Source organism: Hippocampus zosterae, chromosome 19, assembly GCF_025434085.1.
Source record: "Hippocampus zosterae strain Florida chromosome 19, ASM2543408v3, whole genome shotgun sequence".
NCBI classification, from domain to species: domain Eukaryota; kingdom Metazoa; phylum Chordata; class Actinopteri; order Syngnathiformes; family Syngnathidae; genus Hippocampus; species Hippocampus zosterae.
The window spans coordinates 5,850,577-5,866,471 of record NC_067469.1 but is presented as its reverse complement, the minus strand read 5'-3'; the positions used below and the strand labels follow the sequence as shown (position 1 = coordinate 5,866,471).

Below are 15,895 nucleotides of genomic sequence, written 5' to 3'. Positions count from 1 at the left end.
AGATTTATGGCCCATTTAATCCGCCAACATTCATGTGTCAAAATGAGACACTTTACAGCGTCAAACGCCGACGATGGCGCCCCGGAGAGGAAAATAAGGATGTGACAGGTTTTCATGACATCATGTGTTTGAGGGATTATCTCCAGGTAGAAACTTCCATCTCCTCCGGTTCTGAGTGACAGCATGAAGGGCAAGAGATGACACATGAACCCAAGGAAACACAACGGAAAACAAAGCTGATTCGGGCTCAACACCACCTGACTGTGTAAAAAGCCTAAAACGTGCGCTTTCACTGACATTGTAGTGCTTTTGTTTGATCGCATCTTGTCGAGTGACATCAAGTGTGCTTTTTATTGTGGAGCCGCATTGAGAAATGCTGTGTACCGCGACAGTTAAAGCTGGACTTTGACTACAGGTCGATGCGCCCAAGTCCGATTTAGTTCTGCGATGTTGGACAGGATGTATTTTCAAATGACCCAAAACCAGGGTTGTACGTCTGCTAGCGGCAAATACAAAAGCTGTTTGGGAAAAAGCAACATATTTTCACGAAATTCTGGATGGTCACCCTGCCCCTGATAGTCCATAGTTTTTGGGAAGTATTAAAGATTCATATTTGGCCGCGTTGGGGGCTCCATTCTAAATGTATTTTTTGGCGTATTAAATTAGCATAAACAGTACCATATGTGGGGCGGCCCGGTAGTCCAGTGGTTAGCACGTCGGCTTCACAGTGCAGAGGTACCGGGTTCGATTCCAGCTCCGGCCTCTCTGCGTGGGTTTTCCCCGGGTGCTCCGGTTTCCTCCCACATTCCAAAAACACGCATGGCAGGCTGATTGGACGCTCTAAATTGTCCCTAGGTGTGAGTGTGAGTGCGAATGGTTGTTCATTTCTGTGTGCCCTGCGATTGGCTGGCAACCGATTCAGGGTGTCCCCCGCCTACTGCCCGGAGACAGCTGGGATAGGCTCCAGCACCCCCCGCGACCCTAGTGAGGATCAAGCGGCTCGGAAGATGAATGAATGAATGAATGAGTACCATGTGTTAGATATTACAGTTTCTTCAATTGTTTTTTTTGGAACCTTGAAGCAGGGTACGGCATTTTTTTTTAAACCAGGTTGAGACCTGTTCAAAATCCACAAAATGTGAAGGTTTCCAAATCAGTGATGTCTGTTCTGCTCACAAAATTCAGCCACGGACAACACGGGCAGGTAGATGGCGATGACAAATCAGACTACAGCCAGATTTGACAGAACAGGAGAAAATAGGCAAATACAATTTGGTAGGTATACAACAGTTTGACCAGGTGAGCAGCATCTATCTGACAGTCATGCTCCAGCTAACCCCCCCCCCCCCCCACCGCCCCCCCCCCCCACACACAGATACAATCTGTTTTAGCCTCCTCTTGCACGATTTCCTCTCTCCTAAAATTGATTTTTCCAATCACTACCAGAATGTTGTCCCTGCTGCTGCTGCTGCCAGATTTTGTTGTCCTTTTCTGCTTCTTACTATGAAGGAAAAAAAAGAAAGAAAAGTACCAGACAAGCACAAAGATAAACACAGTGTGACATCCAATAATCATGTTACCTCTGCCAATGAGATTTTGTGCTCGTTGTTATTTCTCAGTCCCCTGGCAGTAAGAAAGCACCTGGCCGTTCTGAATTAAACTTGATGGTAAACGTGGAAACAGTGCCACCAAACTAACAAAGACCTGAGAAATGTGTCACGGAAGTGAGAAATTTGTGAAGAGATGGAATTGAATGATAGATAAAATTATTTCAGCAGCATGGGTTGTACTTTTTACTGCACATAATTAGCATGTAATCATTCAAAGTATATTAACAATGCCAATATTGCATCATGCTAATCCTCAACTTTTAACATCTGCCTAGAGAGGTCCAACTCTGTTGAGGTGGAATTAAAAGAGCCACTGGCTTTTCTTTGACAGGCCGCTATGCGCCATGTCACAATTCGGCGTTGAACACAAGATTTAAAGCCTGTCTTGGGGCCAATTAAATCGTAAGTGTGGAGTACTCGTGTATGACTCCTGAGGCACACCACTTGCATGCACCACACATCCCCAATTTGTTCTTTTTTAACTTCTTTTTTTTAACAAGACCCACAAACTGTTTGTTGCAGCTTGATGTGATTTTTTTTTGTTACCGCCCCCGATGTTGGACCTGAAAGAGGGCCGAGCTCATCATTTCAGTTCAAGTTCAACTGAAAGTTGTTTGCTTGGCTTGAGATCTTTGTGCGTGTTATTCCACATCAAACTCATACGAGCGTGCCTCTAAGGACCTTCCTTCGTGCACTGGGCACAGAAACGAGCCCACCCCAACATTGCTAGCATTAAATTACCCGAAATCAGATCACGTAGATTAGAAGTATCAGTCAGTTTAGAATTTTTTTTTCGTTTTTTAAATTCTAGCGTCATGACCCCTTTTTTTCGCCCATCATCTAAACGGAATGATTTTGAAGGATTCCAGATGAATGGCTCCCACTTAGCTTTATCTCTCTTTGATACCAGTGCAAAGTTAAATACCGAAAAGTACGCACTGTAAGAAAAATGACATGAATAAATGGGAGAGTTCAAATCATGAAATTTTGTTTATTTCATGCAAACCAGGTCGATTAAATTAGCCGCAGCAGAGTGCATAGAATGCCTTTCATGTAGGTCTCCGGAGGTGTACCATTAATCAAACAAACAACAACCAAAAAAAAAAAACCTTTCACCAAGTCTTTTACAAGAGCGTGCGCGGGGCTCTATGATGATGCGCGCATGGTAATACAGCTTGTATACTAACCTTCAAGATGATCTATGAGTCACCCGCCGCGCTGTGAACAGAAGCCGCTCGAATTCACATTTACATCCTTGCATTAGTTGAAGTCGGACAAATTTGTCATCTGTGACCTTTACGTGAAAACGGTGTCACGTTCTCAAGTGTTTTGTTCCAAGCTGGACAGAAGAAGAAAAGCAAAACAGGTTTCCGTTTAAGGTGAGACCATCTACGGCAGGGGTCACCAAACTTTTTGAGAGTGAGAGCTACTTCATGTGTCCTGATTGTGTGAAGGGCTACCAAATTGATACGCGTCTGAAATAACATTTGTACAAATTACATTTAATAATATTAGAACATTAGCTAGCTAGATATATACTGTAGCTAGCTAGTTAGATAGCTAAATAGGTAGCTATAGAATCTATAATACGGCCCATGTTTGCATTTTTAAATCATAATTTCTACGAGCAAATCACAATCCTAGCACTGGCGGGCTACTGGTGTGGTCCTCACGGGCTACCTGGTGCTCGCGGGCACCACGTTGGAGACCCCTGATCTACGGCTATTTAAACCGATATTACGAATATACTCGGCGCTGATCTCTATATACCGGTGACATATCGTGATATAACGTTGTAACGTTCTTCCATTTGATGGATTCTATGCACCTGTGCATCCACATGTCAGTCATTCAACAGTCAAGGTCCCCAGCGAGCCTCATGTTCCATTACACAGCTGCAGATTTCACGATAAGTACAATGGCAGTAAATTGAAATGAGATCATCATCACTTGAGCGCCATCACTTGATTAATGGGAAGATTTACATGTTGTGTATCGCCAATTCACTCTGGCTCCCTTGTTGCTTTTGTTTCGCGGATTCTACAGAAAGATGACAACAGTCTGTTTTTTTTAAAAGTTATTTTTGGCCTGTGTAAATTATTCACCGCGTATTCTCCTCCATTTGTCCCCAGTAAAGTCTGAGTCTGTGTTGGACTCTCTCCATCGTTCTCGCCGCTGCTTTGACAAACACGTTCGGATTCTGGATAAGATCCGTCTTTACCGTATCTCAAGCGGAGCCTTGGCGAGCACTCCTCGGAATATTGATCGTGACACCCTTGTGTGCTGTTACCGCCACCCCACCCCCCACCCCCTCCTCAACTGTTCACGGCAACTCTTTTGGGATAGCTTGATGAGGATTTTAGTTGCACGCCGTGCGCTCTGAGTTTTGTGCAAGAAGGCACAGCCGCAGAAGCTTTTACATGGAGGTAACGACGTAGCTTGGGGCTCTCGCGGGGGGCTCGGATCAGTCGCGGGGACTTGGAATGGTGCATTATTCATCTCGGATGAGGACTGCTCGCCGTCTCGTCCTTGCCCACGGGCAAGACAAAGCAGCTTGGACTAGTCAGGGGGAAAACATTTTACCTTTTCACAATTTTCCTTCGACTTCGGGTACACGCAGAGGCCTACAGCAGATAATCAGAGCAGATTGGAGCACCCCCCCCGAATCAGTCAGCCAAGGCTGTTGGAAGTGTGCGTCCACATGCACAAAACTCACCACCTAAATAATAAACAAATAACCAAGCAAACTGTTAAATCGTCTCCAAATGAAATATGACCCGGTGTGCGCACAAAGAACCATGTGAGACTTCAGTCACGCTGCTCCAAAGCTCTGGAACAACCTACCTCCGGACCTCCAAAACTGCACACCTCTTTCCACTTTCAAGTCCCGACTAAAAACACACCTGTTCAGGATTGCCTACAACACGTAGCTCATCCATTTCCTATGTTTTTGTCCTTTTTTTATATAACATCTCGTTTACAAATTTTTACATTGTATTTTCTTATTGTTTGTACAGTGTCCTTGGGTGACATGAAAGGCGCTTTTAAATAAAATGCATTATTATTATTACTTTTTGTGGCTGTATCCATGTATCCGATGTAATTCAAAGAGTAATTTGTCATCGAATATGCCTGCTCAGCAGGTTCATTAGCACCGCGATTGTCAAATAGCACGTTCCTATCTCAATCTGCAGGCGGCCTGCTTTCGTTGCCAAAGCCGCAAAGAAGGCCTCCCCGTTGGTGCGGGTAGAGAGAACTCATTAGCTCGCCGATTAGCCTTTTGAAGCTCACGCTGCGCACCGGTCAAAAGTGAACTAACAGCGTCGCTATTAATGCGGAGACGCTTTTACAATTATGTTTGATGACGTCCTCGAACAGGTTGACTTCTAAGAGGGTAGTACCAGTCACATTCATTGCGGGTACTTGGTGGTGTTAGCCGTTAGCTAGCCGAGACAAAGACGCCATTGCAAACAAGAGGCACAGTGTCACGATATTTAGAATGATTGTGTCCCAACTTCGGAAAAGACGACAGAAATGCGAGTCAGCGGTAGAAAACATTGGCCGGTTGAAATTCTGGTCGATTTGAAAAAAAAATGCGTGTCAAGTAATCACATCTGAACATCTGGGCAAGATTTTTTTTTTCCTCCGCTCAACATATGAAATCAAGAAGCCCCCTCACTGCGCGGCTGATTAATCACGTGCTCACTCATGCTCATAAATATCTACTCGTAATTTCCGCCCGCTCTCATGCCGAGCGGTGGGGCCGCAGGGGGCACGTGCGGAGGTGTCGCGGCTTTGAATGGGGCGAGGGAGAATAAAAAGCTTGAAGCGCCACGTGCAAACATTTCTGTTGAATGCCCTCGCGCTCCGAACGCACGCTCAAAGTAGCAATTAGGAAAGTAACAATACTTCAGAACAACCGTGTTTGAAAAGGCACCGCCGCGGGAGTACATCACGTTGACGCTGTATGCGCGTTGGAACAATCAACACAAAGCGAAACACATGAAAGGCAGCATCAAGCAAGGTCGGTGAGAAAAGGACTGTTTGCACATAACGCATTACAAACGCACTCGGCGGACGAACAACACAAATTCAGATAACCGACGTAGGAAATGGGGGAGGAAAAAAAAACGTTTTACAAGGTCATAGGTCATATATAATATATGGATAATACTCAAAGACAGGATGACTAACAGAACAACCCAGGGAGACAATTACAAAAAAAAAAACACTTTTGAAAGATGAGACTTTTTAAAGAAACAGAGGCTTTGTGAAAAATGCTTTAGTTAGTTAGCGTTTTTTGGCTGACAAAAAAAAAATTTGAGTCCTCCAGCAAAAAAATAAACTGTTCAAGGAAGGCGAAGGTCATGCTTGCCAGATGCTTTTGTTACCGTTTGAACAAAAGTGGTGAAACTCAAGAGATATTTTCCTAGCAAGAATGAGTAGAAATTGTACAGAAGGTTTCCGAACGAACACGGCAGCTGGGGTCACACAGGACTGTAGATTTTAACAGGAGTCATTTTCTAATCGGCTTTTCCTCACAAGCGTGTGCTAACCGTTCAACCATACGTTTATTCACACTTCGAGGAAACGTCATTTCTCGCATAGGGATTCTGTTCCACGTGGGATAGTTCCTACTTCTCAGAAAATCTGCTGGGGTAAAACCACCCTGGACGCCATCCAAATTGATTGCCGGGGTCAAGGTTCACACAGACGAGGAGGAGGCATTTCGATCGAGCGCGGCTTTACAACGGCCGCGCGCACTTAAGACTCGGGTCATAATCTGCAATCAGGAGCTTTTTAGACGACGGCGTAAAGAAGAGTAAATTGCTTCTGCGATTAGCAGAGAGAAAAGGAAAGGGCAGCCATCTTGTCGCTCTTGCTATCGAAGCCCAGACGCAAGAAAGTGCCATTACGCTTGTACACAGAAATTACAGAGCAGACGAAGACTGAAGGAAAATGGCCACTATCCACTAACTACGATTAGACATTTTCTGAATTGACATGCGCGGCCCGGTACCGGTAGTCCAGTGGTTAGCACGTCAGCTTCACAGTGCAGAGGTACCGGGTTCGATTCCAGCTCCGGCCTCCCTGTGTGGAGTTTGCATGTTCTCCCCGGGCCTGCGTGGGTTTTCTCCGGGTGCTCCGGTTTCCTCCCACATTCCAAAAACATGCATGGCAGGCTGATTGAACACTCTAAATTGTCCCTAGGTGCGAGTGTGAGTGCGAATGGGTGTTCGTTTCTGTGTGCCCTGCGATTGGCTGGCAACCGATTCAGGGTGTCCCCCGCCTACTGCCCGGAGACGGCTGGGATAGGCTCCAGCACCCCCCGCGACTCTAGTGAGGATCAAGCGGCTCGGAAGATGAATAAATGAATGAATGAATGAATTGACATGCTTCTGTCTTTACATCGAGAGAAGTCGATGTGAATGACATTTCTGTCACTGGACTGGTAAGTCCACCACCTCCCCTTTTGTTTGATAAATGATAAAGTCTGCAGAGATTTGATGTCGCGATATAGGCTCGCCTGTTTCGACGATTCAGCCTGCCGCGTTCATTTGAGCAAGAAAAAAAAAAAAAACAACCCATTGATTTGCCACGAGACCCGGGGATGGTATCAGAACACTCCGCCGTCAGCTTTGTGAGCGCGGCCCTTTGTCGTCGAGTCCCCTTTGTGCGGCCCCCGGGCTGTTATTGGGTGCGGAGAAAGCCTTCCGACTAAGTGCCGCCTCCCTCTGTCGCTCCGCAAACGGTGATGACAGTTTAAGCGACGCCCTCTCTGGAAGTGTTTTTTTTTTTTTTATCGGCAAGACAGATGGCTTTGAATAGGTGAGCCTAATGTAAAAGTGAGTGGAGGATGGCAAAGAGTGCGATAAGCAGCAGCTGGCTATTTCTCTCTGGCTGTGTCAAGGTACGGGGGCCCCTAAATCAGCTGTTATCTCCCGCAGCCGCAGCCAGACGCTAATGGTCATCACGGCAAGGCGGGGCGGCGGCGACGGGGAGGAGCGGCTGGGGTTTCTCCGTCGCCCCGCTGCCGGCGTCGCATCACGATGGACGTTTACTTGACGGTGACATACGGGGGATATATAAAAAGTCTACACACCCTGTTCAATCGCCATTTGCTGTGTGTGTGATAAAAACAGGGAAAGATCAATCATTTAAACCATTGTTTTCACCATCTATGTGGCGAAAAACAAAAGTCACAAAAAATGAACAGAGATCATGGGGGTTGTAAAAGTGTGCACACCCTCGGAATTGGGGATGGGATTCAATGATTCAAACTCATGACAACCATTGGAAGACTGCATGAACTTTTTGTTTGTCATACATCTGGTTAGGAAGTGTGATAGTCCTAAGTGCTCCCAGCCCCCCCCCCCTCCCAAATAGCACTTTATCGAAAATATAAAAATCAACGCAGGACACAGATTTGGCCTGGTGGAGATATCCTGTAGGAACATGACATTGCTCACTTTGTATTCTTTGGCATTCGACTCAGCATGACTTAATTTGTTCTTGATTTTACTGTTTGGTGCTTTCTACCGCCTTTATTACCGATTTGTTTTACTGTTTATTGTGCATGTTAAATTGCTCCATGCACAGCACTTTGTATGCAGCGATGGCTGTTTGAAAGTGCTCTATAAATACTGTGGACTTGACTTTCATTTATTCACTCATATTCCTTATGGGTAATTTTTTTGTTGTCTTAAAAAACATCGTACTCACCCGAGTGAGCGCTGTCGTCATCCGGCGGAGGAGGTGGTGGTGGTGAAGGGCACCGGTGGGCTGCACGTAGGAAGGTAATGGCGTGCAATTGCGTGACACATCAACACTCAATGCCGAGATGGAAAGTTTCACACGGAAAGGACGCGCGAGAAGGAAAGAAAAAAGCACGGCAGATTGAGTGGGCGAACGTTCCAACGAGAGGCATCAGCAAACAAGACCTTATTTAATACACACGCTCACACACTTCTGCCAAATTGGAGTCCAAGCAAGGAAACAAACAGAAACGAGCATATGACTGAATGTTTGGCAAATTGCTTTGTTTGCTGTCTTCATTTTTTTTTCTCCCACAGAGTTCATTGAGGTTTTCGTGGGTTTAAAAATGACAGACTGCTCGGGATCAAATGCTTTGCAGCAGGACGTCACCCAGCTCATTGTCAGTGCAAAGCGATCGCAATTTGGAGCGAGCGGCCTCTGTGAACTTCCTTCAACCAGCACACATTTCGACGCGCACGGCCCTCGTTGAAACTCCGCACACGGGCGCCGACGTGATTTGTTTTTAAAAGTCCACCGGTGTACTTTTAAAACGCTGGCCGGCAAACGGCTTTTTATAGAGCCCATCAAACGTAAACTCAACTTCTCGTGTGCCTCATTGTCGCCACCCCCCCCCCCCAGTGGGCATCCCACCAAAAATCCTCGACACGTGCTTGCTCTCCATGTGCCAAAACGAAAGCCCTTTTGTCGCTCCCCCGGCTGCCGAGCGCCTCCGCCTCGCCGGGAATTCTCTTTACAGCGCGCGGTTTACAAGGAGGAGGTTTCCGATGCTCATCTGATAAATGTCAAGCGGCGAAGACCAACTGCTGGGTTGATTTAAGGCCGATGGCAGAATGATGAAGTCCTTACTATCTACCTTTGCGCAAGGGTGACACTCGGATGCGACTCCAGCGCCGCGCCGACGGGACTCATTTGTATTTCCTCCCCCCCCCCCATTTTGCACGAGTCACTCGGAATGAAATCGCTTGTCTCTTGCAAGATTGATGCTCCGCGGTGTGATGGCGCAGAGCGTATTTTACTGACGTTAGCTTGCAGGGTCTATGACTTCCCCCGAATGTACACGTTACTTTTTCGTGCGGATCCAGAATAAGACGTACGTCAATTTATTTTTGAATCATTGGCTTTGTTTGATGGCGCAACGAACGTACGTCGGGGGTTAGTGACCCGCAAAGGCCTACGCTGTGTTCCCCCGGTGAACAAAAGTCAAACTCGGAAGACGCGATAAAAAGAAGGTGCCTTCTAAAAATCCGCAGGCTCCATCAGGTTGGGCGGCCAATTAGGAGAATAATGAAGTGAGCGAACGTCTCTCTTAAACGACTGCGTGACAGCGATGAGCACATCTTAATTAAAGTGGCCTCCGGTTAGCACGTGCGGTTGGAGAGCCCGAGCGGGGACTGGCTCCCTTTCAAATGAGACGCTTGATACAGTGCCGTGCCTTACCAATTCTTGGTCAACACGCTCGAAATTGGCTGTGGACTGTTGTCGAGCATGGGGGTGGGGGGGGGGGGGCAGGGGAAACAAAACCCATACAATTATTATGACTCGCCCGTGCAGAAAAACGTCGGAAGCCAGCGATTCTTTTTTATGAGTATTCAATGAAGCGTGCGGAGAGCGAAATTAAAGCGCCATCTCTGATGAAACTCCCCGAGCCCCCCCCCCCCGAGTGAGTAAGCAACAAGACATCACATAAATAAGACAAAGAGATTTAGAAAGGAGTCAAGACGTGCAGGAAGTAGGCCAGTAATGCTCGGAGCGGGAGGGCTCGTGGGACACCGGGGTCATGGGGTCAATTGGAGATGCCTATCTGAAGACAAATTGAGCTTCTTTTTGGGGTTGGGGGGGGGAGAGAAAACACATTCATTTGGAAGTTAAAACCATGAAAAAAATGTTCACATTTCAACTTATCACAAGACGCCCACTGACCTCAAGTCTGATGATGTCACGCTTGATGTTTGGAGCTCCAAATTGCACCACTGAAAAAAAAGAACATTTGACCTGGAAAATACGAGATTGTGTGGAGAAAAAAAAAAAACATTCACCATTTCAAAGCATACAGGACATCACATTTTCAAATCATCGAATTGGTCTTTTTTTTTTTTCCACCTCGGTGACTCCCGCAACAAGCTCAACAGAAAACCAGCGTCGGTTTCTCAAGTTTATTCGATTGTGTGGTCATCAAAGACAATGCCAAGGAACATAAGTCATGAAATGATGGCTTTCGAGAAGAGACAGCGATATCGTTTTAAAAACACATTTGCCCTCTTTCATTTTAAAAGAGTTGAAAAAAATAAAAATAAAAGGATGGAACTGAAGAGAGCCGCGGAGTGCTTCATTTGGCTAGCGTGTTGATGTGCATCATCATCCTAATAATCTGACCATTGTTCACGAGGCAGGGGGCGAGGTGGGGGGGTGACCCAGCTTCTCCATTGTCCAAAGTGCCCCCAACATACACACATATACGCACGCAGACAGACACACACACACACACACACACACACACACACCATTCCCCCCCGCCCTCGCAACGCTGCCAGGCACACAAACACAATTGAGTCCGGAGGCGGTGGGAGAAAAAAAAAAAAAAAAAGGCAGGCACCAGGCAGGTTGCTAACATGGCCCCTTGAAAGCAGCACACACACACACACACACACACACACATCATCTCTATCTCACACACACGCACACACACACACGTGATACAGTACACATCGCACAGGCAGCAAAAAAAAAAAAAAAAGAATTAAAAGCACGATGTGGAATATGAAAATTAATTGCACGTGGGACGAGTTGGAGGAATTACATGGGAGTGCAGCGTGGCCAAAAGAGAATACAGTACATTCGGTAACAAAACAAAAAGAGAAAACAAAAACAAAAGGCAAGTATAGAATTAAAAACCACAAGGAATTAAATAAAACACTTTTTTTTCCCGCCAGTTTTGCAAACTGGGAAATGGGGGCGGGGTGAGAGGCTGGAGGAGGGTTGTCGGGGGGGGGGGGCTTTTTTTCCAGTCTTTACAGTAAAGATCCGCTCTGTCCCGGGACAGTTTTTTTTTTTTTTGGTCACGTTTTCTCAGTTTATTTAAAATCTACAGACTCAACAGACCCTGCTTGAATGCGTCAGATGGGGGGGGGGGGGTAGTGGTGCAAGTCCTCTCTCTGACCTGACACAAGCACAAGTGCACACACCTCCATACACGTTCTCGCACACACACACACACACACACACACACACACAGAGTGCAGTCCTGTCACCCATGGTTGCAGGTCCTTTCGTCTCATCTAGCGTGCTAGGCAGGCCTCTCTTCCTTCTGTACAAAAAAAAATTAAAATAAACTCCTTCCCCGGAAACCGGAGTCTACAGCTTTCTCCTCCTCATCTTCGGATGCTTTTTTTTTTTTGGGGTGGGGGGGGGGATTTTGATACTTTTTCCCCCTACCCCTTTTCATTTCTTGTGGGACTCGAGCAGTTTGTCGGCTTCGGGGTAGGTGGGGTACTTGACCGTCTCGATCTTCTCTTTGACCTTGTAGGAAGGGTAGAGGCCGGTGCGGCCCAGTTTGCGGTTGATGCCCTTGGAGTATCCGTCCCAGTGGTTGCCGGCCACGCCGATCACGTCGCCGGGCTCCAGCGGGATGTCCTCGCCGTTGCGCGGCTGGTGGGGGTACACGGCGATCTGGTTGTGGGCGTTCTGGCCTCCGAAGTAGTAGATGTCGTCCAGCGAGTAGAAGAAAGACGACGCGTCCGGGTGAAGGGTCTGCATGATCTCGTAGGCCACGCGGCACACCTGAGATGAAGAGGGATGAAACGCAGCCCAACCTTGGTTTAGGCTGAACCGAGAACTCGACTCGCCATTTCTTTGTCCTCAATATGGCAAGTGCGGATTCAAATTAGGTGATTTTTATTCAAGGTCCTCTTTTTGGGGTGAAAACCAAACTGGCGAATGTTGCTTTAGATTTAGCTTTACATAAATGTATGCATGGCATGGGGCAACAAAACAATAAAAATACTTGGACATTGTGTCTTAATGGGCATTTGCGAGGATGGAGAAGGATTATAATTCTGATTCCGCTTGCTTTTATTTGGTTTTGTCCAAACCACTTTTCCCCTCGTGGATAAATTAGGACGACGGGCTCTTTTGACTTGCTTCTTTCAGACGTGCACGTCTTTTGACTTGGGAGTTATTTTTGTTCATTCAGTCAAACAGACGCCAACTGCAGCCAACACGCACCATATAAACGACGAGACTTTAAAAGAGCAGCCGGCGAGGAATATTTCTGTAAATGAAGTGTCGCTATGGCAACTGGTCTAAACGCTCCCTGTTCCTTGATGCGAGCTGCAAAAAAAAAAAAAAAAAAAAAAAAACACGCTCTATTTGCTGAACGTGTTTAAACACTGGTTAATATCCAGTCATTTCCTTGTTCATGAAATCCGAGTACAATAATTCTATGTTAATAAGTCGATGTACCTACAGTATATTTTTCAGGGCATGTGAAGTACTGTTGCTTTATTACCTTCCAGAGTGCCCCCACCCCTCCCCGCGGTTCACTACATTTTTGTCGCATCTGCAGTAAATGCAAGGAAAAGTTCAATGTGTGACTTCAACGACAAAAGAAGTTGCCTGCCAGCACGAGTTGTGAATATTTTATCGGAAACGTGTGTTTTATTTGACTCAAAAGTGAGTCATCCGGGATTTGGATCCAGAATCTGGGTCGTGATTCTTTTGATAACGAGTACGACAATCCATTTTCGACGTGGTTTGTCTTCATCAGTCGCGGGTGAGCTGGAGTCTATCCCGGCTGAGTTTCAGAAGATAATGCTGTATTGTATTGTATTGTATTCCCTTTAGTGCAGCACCATCTAGTGGCGCCTTGTCATGCGGAAAATACGGCAACTTAACTCAATATTTGATTGCTCGAGCAGATGACAATTTGTCATTCTTTGGTGATCAGTGTGTAGAAATAAGTTGCGGAGCTTCATTTGGATAAAAGTAGTGCTTTGCCAGTAGCTTAGATAGGGACGCTGTCAATTACTTGCTATTGCTGGCGAATAATGGGGGCAAGATTGCGTCGTTTTTGACGCTCAAAACAGGTGCACTGACCTGGGAGGAGAAGGTGCAGACCAAGAAGTCCGTCTGGGAAAGGAAGTGGATGTCCAGGATGACCCCTCTCAGAGAGTTCTCAGTGTAGCGGTTGTGAAGGCCCGCAGACCACGAGATGGAGTTGTCACTGATGAACTCATAGTCAGGATACCTCAAGAGGGCGAGCGCGGAACAAGCGAGTCAGGCGCGAGGGGTGGGGGGGGACAAGCTTTGCTAGGAAATCAAATAGATAGTATCTTGGAGACTGACTTAGTTTTGGCTTCCTGCAGCAAGGAGGGGTCGTCCGTGGCGAGGTAGACTCGTTTCTTGTCCACGTGGGCATGGCGGCCCAGATGTTGGAATTGCTCCTCCACGTGCAACATGTACTCCTCGATGGGGTGGAAGGCTGCCTCCGTGCCCACTTTGTCCGTCCTCCTCACGTGGACGCTGCAGAAAACGGGGTTCAGACAAATTGAATTTCGATCACCGCGGCTTTCGTCGTTACGTTTTCCTATCAAGCTCCTTTTGAAGGCTCGACTGACAAATTCAAGATGGAAGCAAACGAATAAAGGTTTCATTTGACTTGTGAGTCCACTCGATAAACTTGGTGACAAAGACAAGCCCGGTCACAGATGACAATGCATCATCATCATCATCATCATCATCTATCATTTGCTGTGAACGGCATAGATCCGCACAAATGCGTTCACGTTCCACTAAGTTCATTTGATTCTGCATTCCGCACGTAAAAGACTCCAAACGACCCGCCACGCTTTCCCTGCGGGAGGCCCGAGGCGCAACCGCGCAATAATCATGCCGGATAATCAGCATGTTGATATGCCACATCTGTGAGGTGGATGGATTATCTCGGCAAAGGAGAGGTGGCGGAGGCGTCGCTTTTAACGGTGTCAATTGAGGCCCCCCCCCCCCCCCCGAGTCCAGATTTTCTTTGAGTCCCGTCGGTGTCCGATGAACGCCATTGATGGCGTCACCCTGTGACCTACTTCCTTCCATTTGTGCCGTGCCAATCTCCTCATATAGACCACCAAATGAATCGCGGTGATAGAAGGTGTTTGCAGACACACAGGATGGATTGAATTGGCGTATGTAGGACAAGCCAGCAGCAGAAATAAGCAACAATTCCGTTTTTTTTTTTTTTTCTGTGTCATTCCTTCCAGCAATCCAGGACGGAGCGGGGAGCAGACGGCATCTATGAAGGTGGGAAAAAAAAATATATAAAAAGGAGGTACGGGATGAAAACGCGCATACGTCCTCTCCTGACGCCGCCGCATGCCTCAAACTGATAGATGCCGCAACCCAATTTTTTATTCCATCTCCAACTGCGACAGTACCGAAGCAACCAGCCACATCTGTATTGTGTGACTTGTGGCCTCGAGGAAGAAATGAAAATTGCAAAATCTATTGGGGGGAGGGGGGTGGGGGCTCATTTGTTATGACACATTTTCAATCATGACGGGTTCTTACCCGAGTGGCTAATTGGCTTACTTTGCCTTAATTGTGCGTATTTTGCCCACCACGATTCATTTATTTGTTTGCTATGCACAGTCTTAGTGAGTTAGACGTTACGCTGCATGTTCTTCTAATTATTAATTTAAAATAAGCAGCACGGCAGCGGACTGGTTAGCACATCTGCCTCACAGTACAGAGGTCACGGTTCGATTCCGGGCTGGGTCCGCTAAATGACACCATTTGTTGTTAAGTTAGCCATGCCGGCCGATTTCAACTCATTTGGGTATTTTACAACATTTTATTTGAGTGCCGCACTCACCCCCCCCCCCAAAAAAACACCAAAACATTTGAAGATAGCAGTTCCAATTAATGTATGCGATGAATAAAAAAACATTTTCAGTCTTTCAGCAGGAAACTGCCCAGTCCGACCATCTGTGTTGGGCTACGAACAGCTCCGAGTTAATTAAAAGGGATGCCACCAGGTCCCTCTTGCCTCCGGGCTGCCTCTGACACTTTTGGGAGGAAGTGTGGGAAAAGGGGGGGGGGGTACTTTGGAGTTTCCTGAGACAGAATCATAAATAGACTGGGCCCGAGATCAGTCGGCATTGGAGGAATGACCCTTTTATTTTGGTGGCAAATAAAAAATAGATAGAAGTCACGCGTGGGAGTGGGTGTTTGTCAACTCCGGCTTTTCATCTCTCTCACTCCATCGTGCCCGCCCATCATTTCTCCACCATGCCGCACCCGAGCCCCCTGACCTGATTTCATAGCAGGCGGCGCTATTCAGACAGCATACTGGCAATGTGCGCCAGCGTATTTCATAGACACCCACACTGGAGACATGCCCCCCCCCCCCCAAAAAAAAACTCCATATACACCAAATAAATCTTTTATTTGCATGTGACGTCAGCACCTTGGAAGACGATCAAAAGGATTTAAACATCACTGGGCCGCTCGACTTAGCAGCT

General features: G+C 46.8%; 1 protein-coding gene across 1 annotated transcript in view; it reads right to left on the bottom strand.

The window, feature by feature from the left end:
- Positions 1 to 10,526: 10,526 nt before the first annotated feature.
- Positions 10,527 to 15,895, bottom strand: part of fut8b (fucosyltransferase 8b (alpha (1,6) fucosyltransferase)) — a 67,809-nt gene continuing 62,440 nt past the window's right edge. The window contains exons 8-10 of the mRNA XM_052053154.1: positions 13,728 to 13,904; positions 13,479 to 13,629; positions 10,527 to 12,164 (exon numbers count right to left, since the gene is read on the bottom strand). Coding sequence (XP_051909114.1) covers positions 11,826 to 12,164; positions 13,479 to 13,629; positions 13,728 to 13,904 — 667 coding nt within the window. The 3' untranslated portion in view covers positions 10,527 to 11,825. The remainder of the gene's footprint in view (positions 12,165 to 13,478; positions 13,630 to 13,727; positions 13,905 to 15,895) is intronic.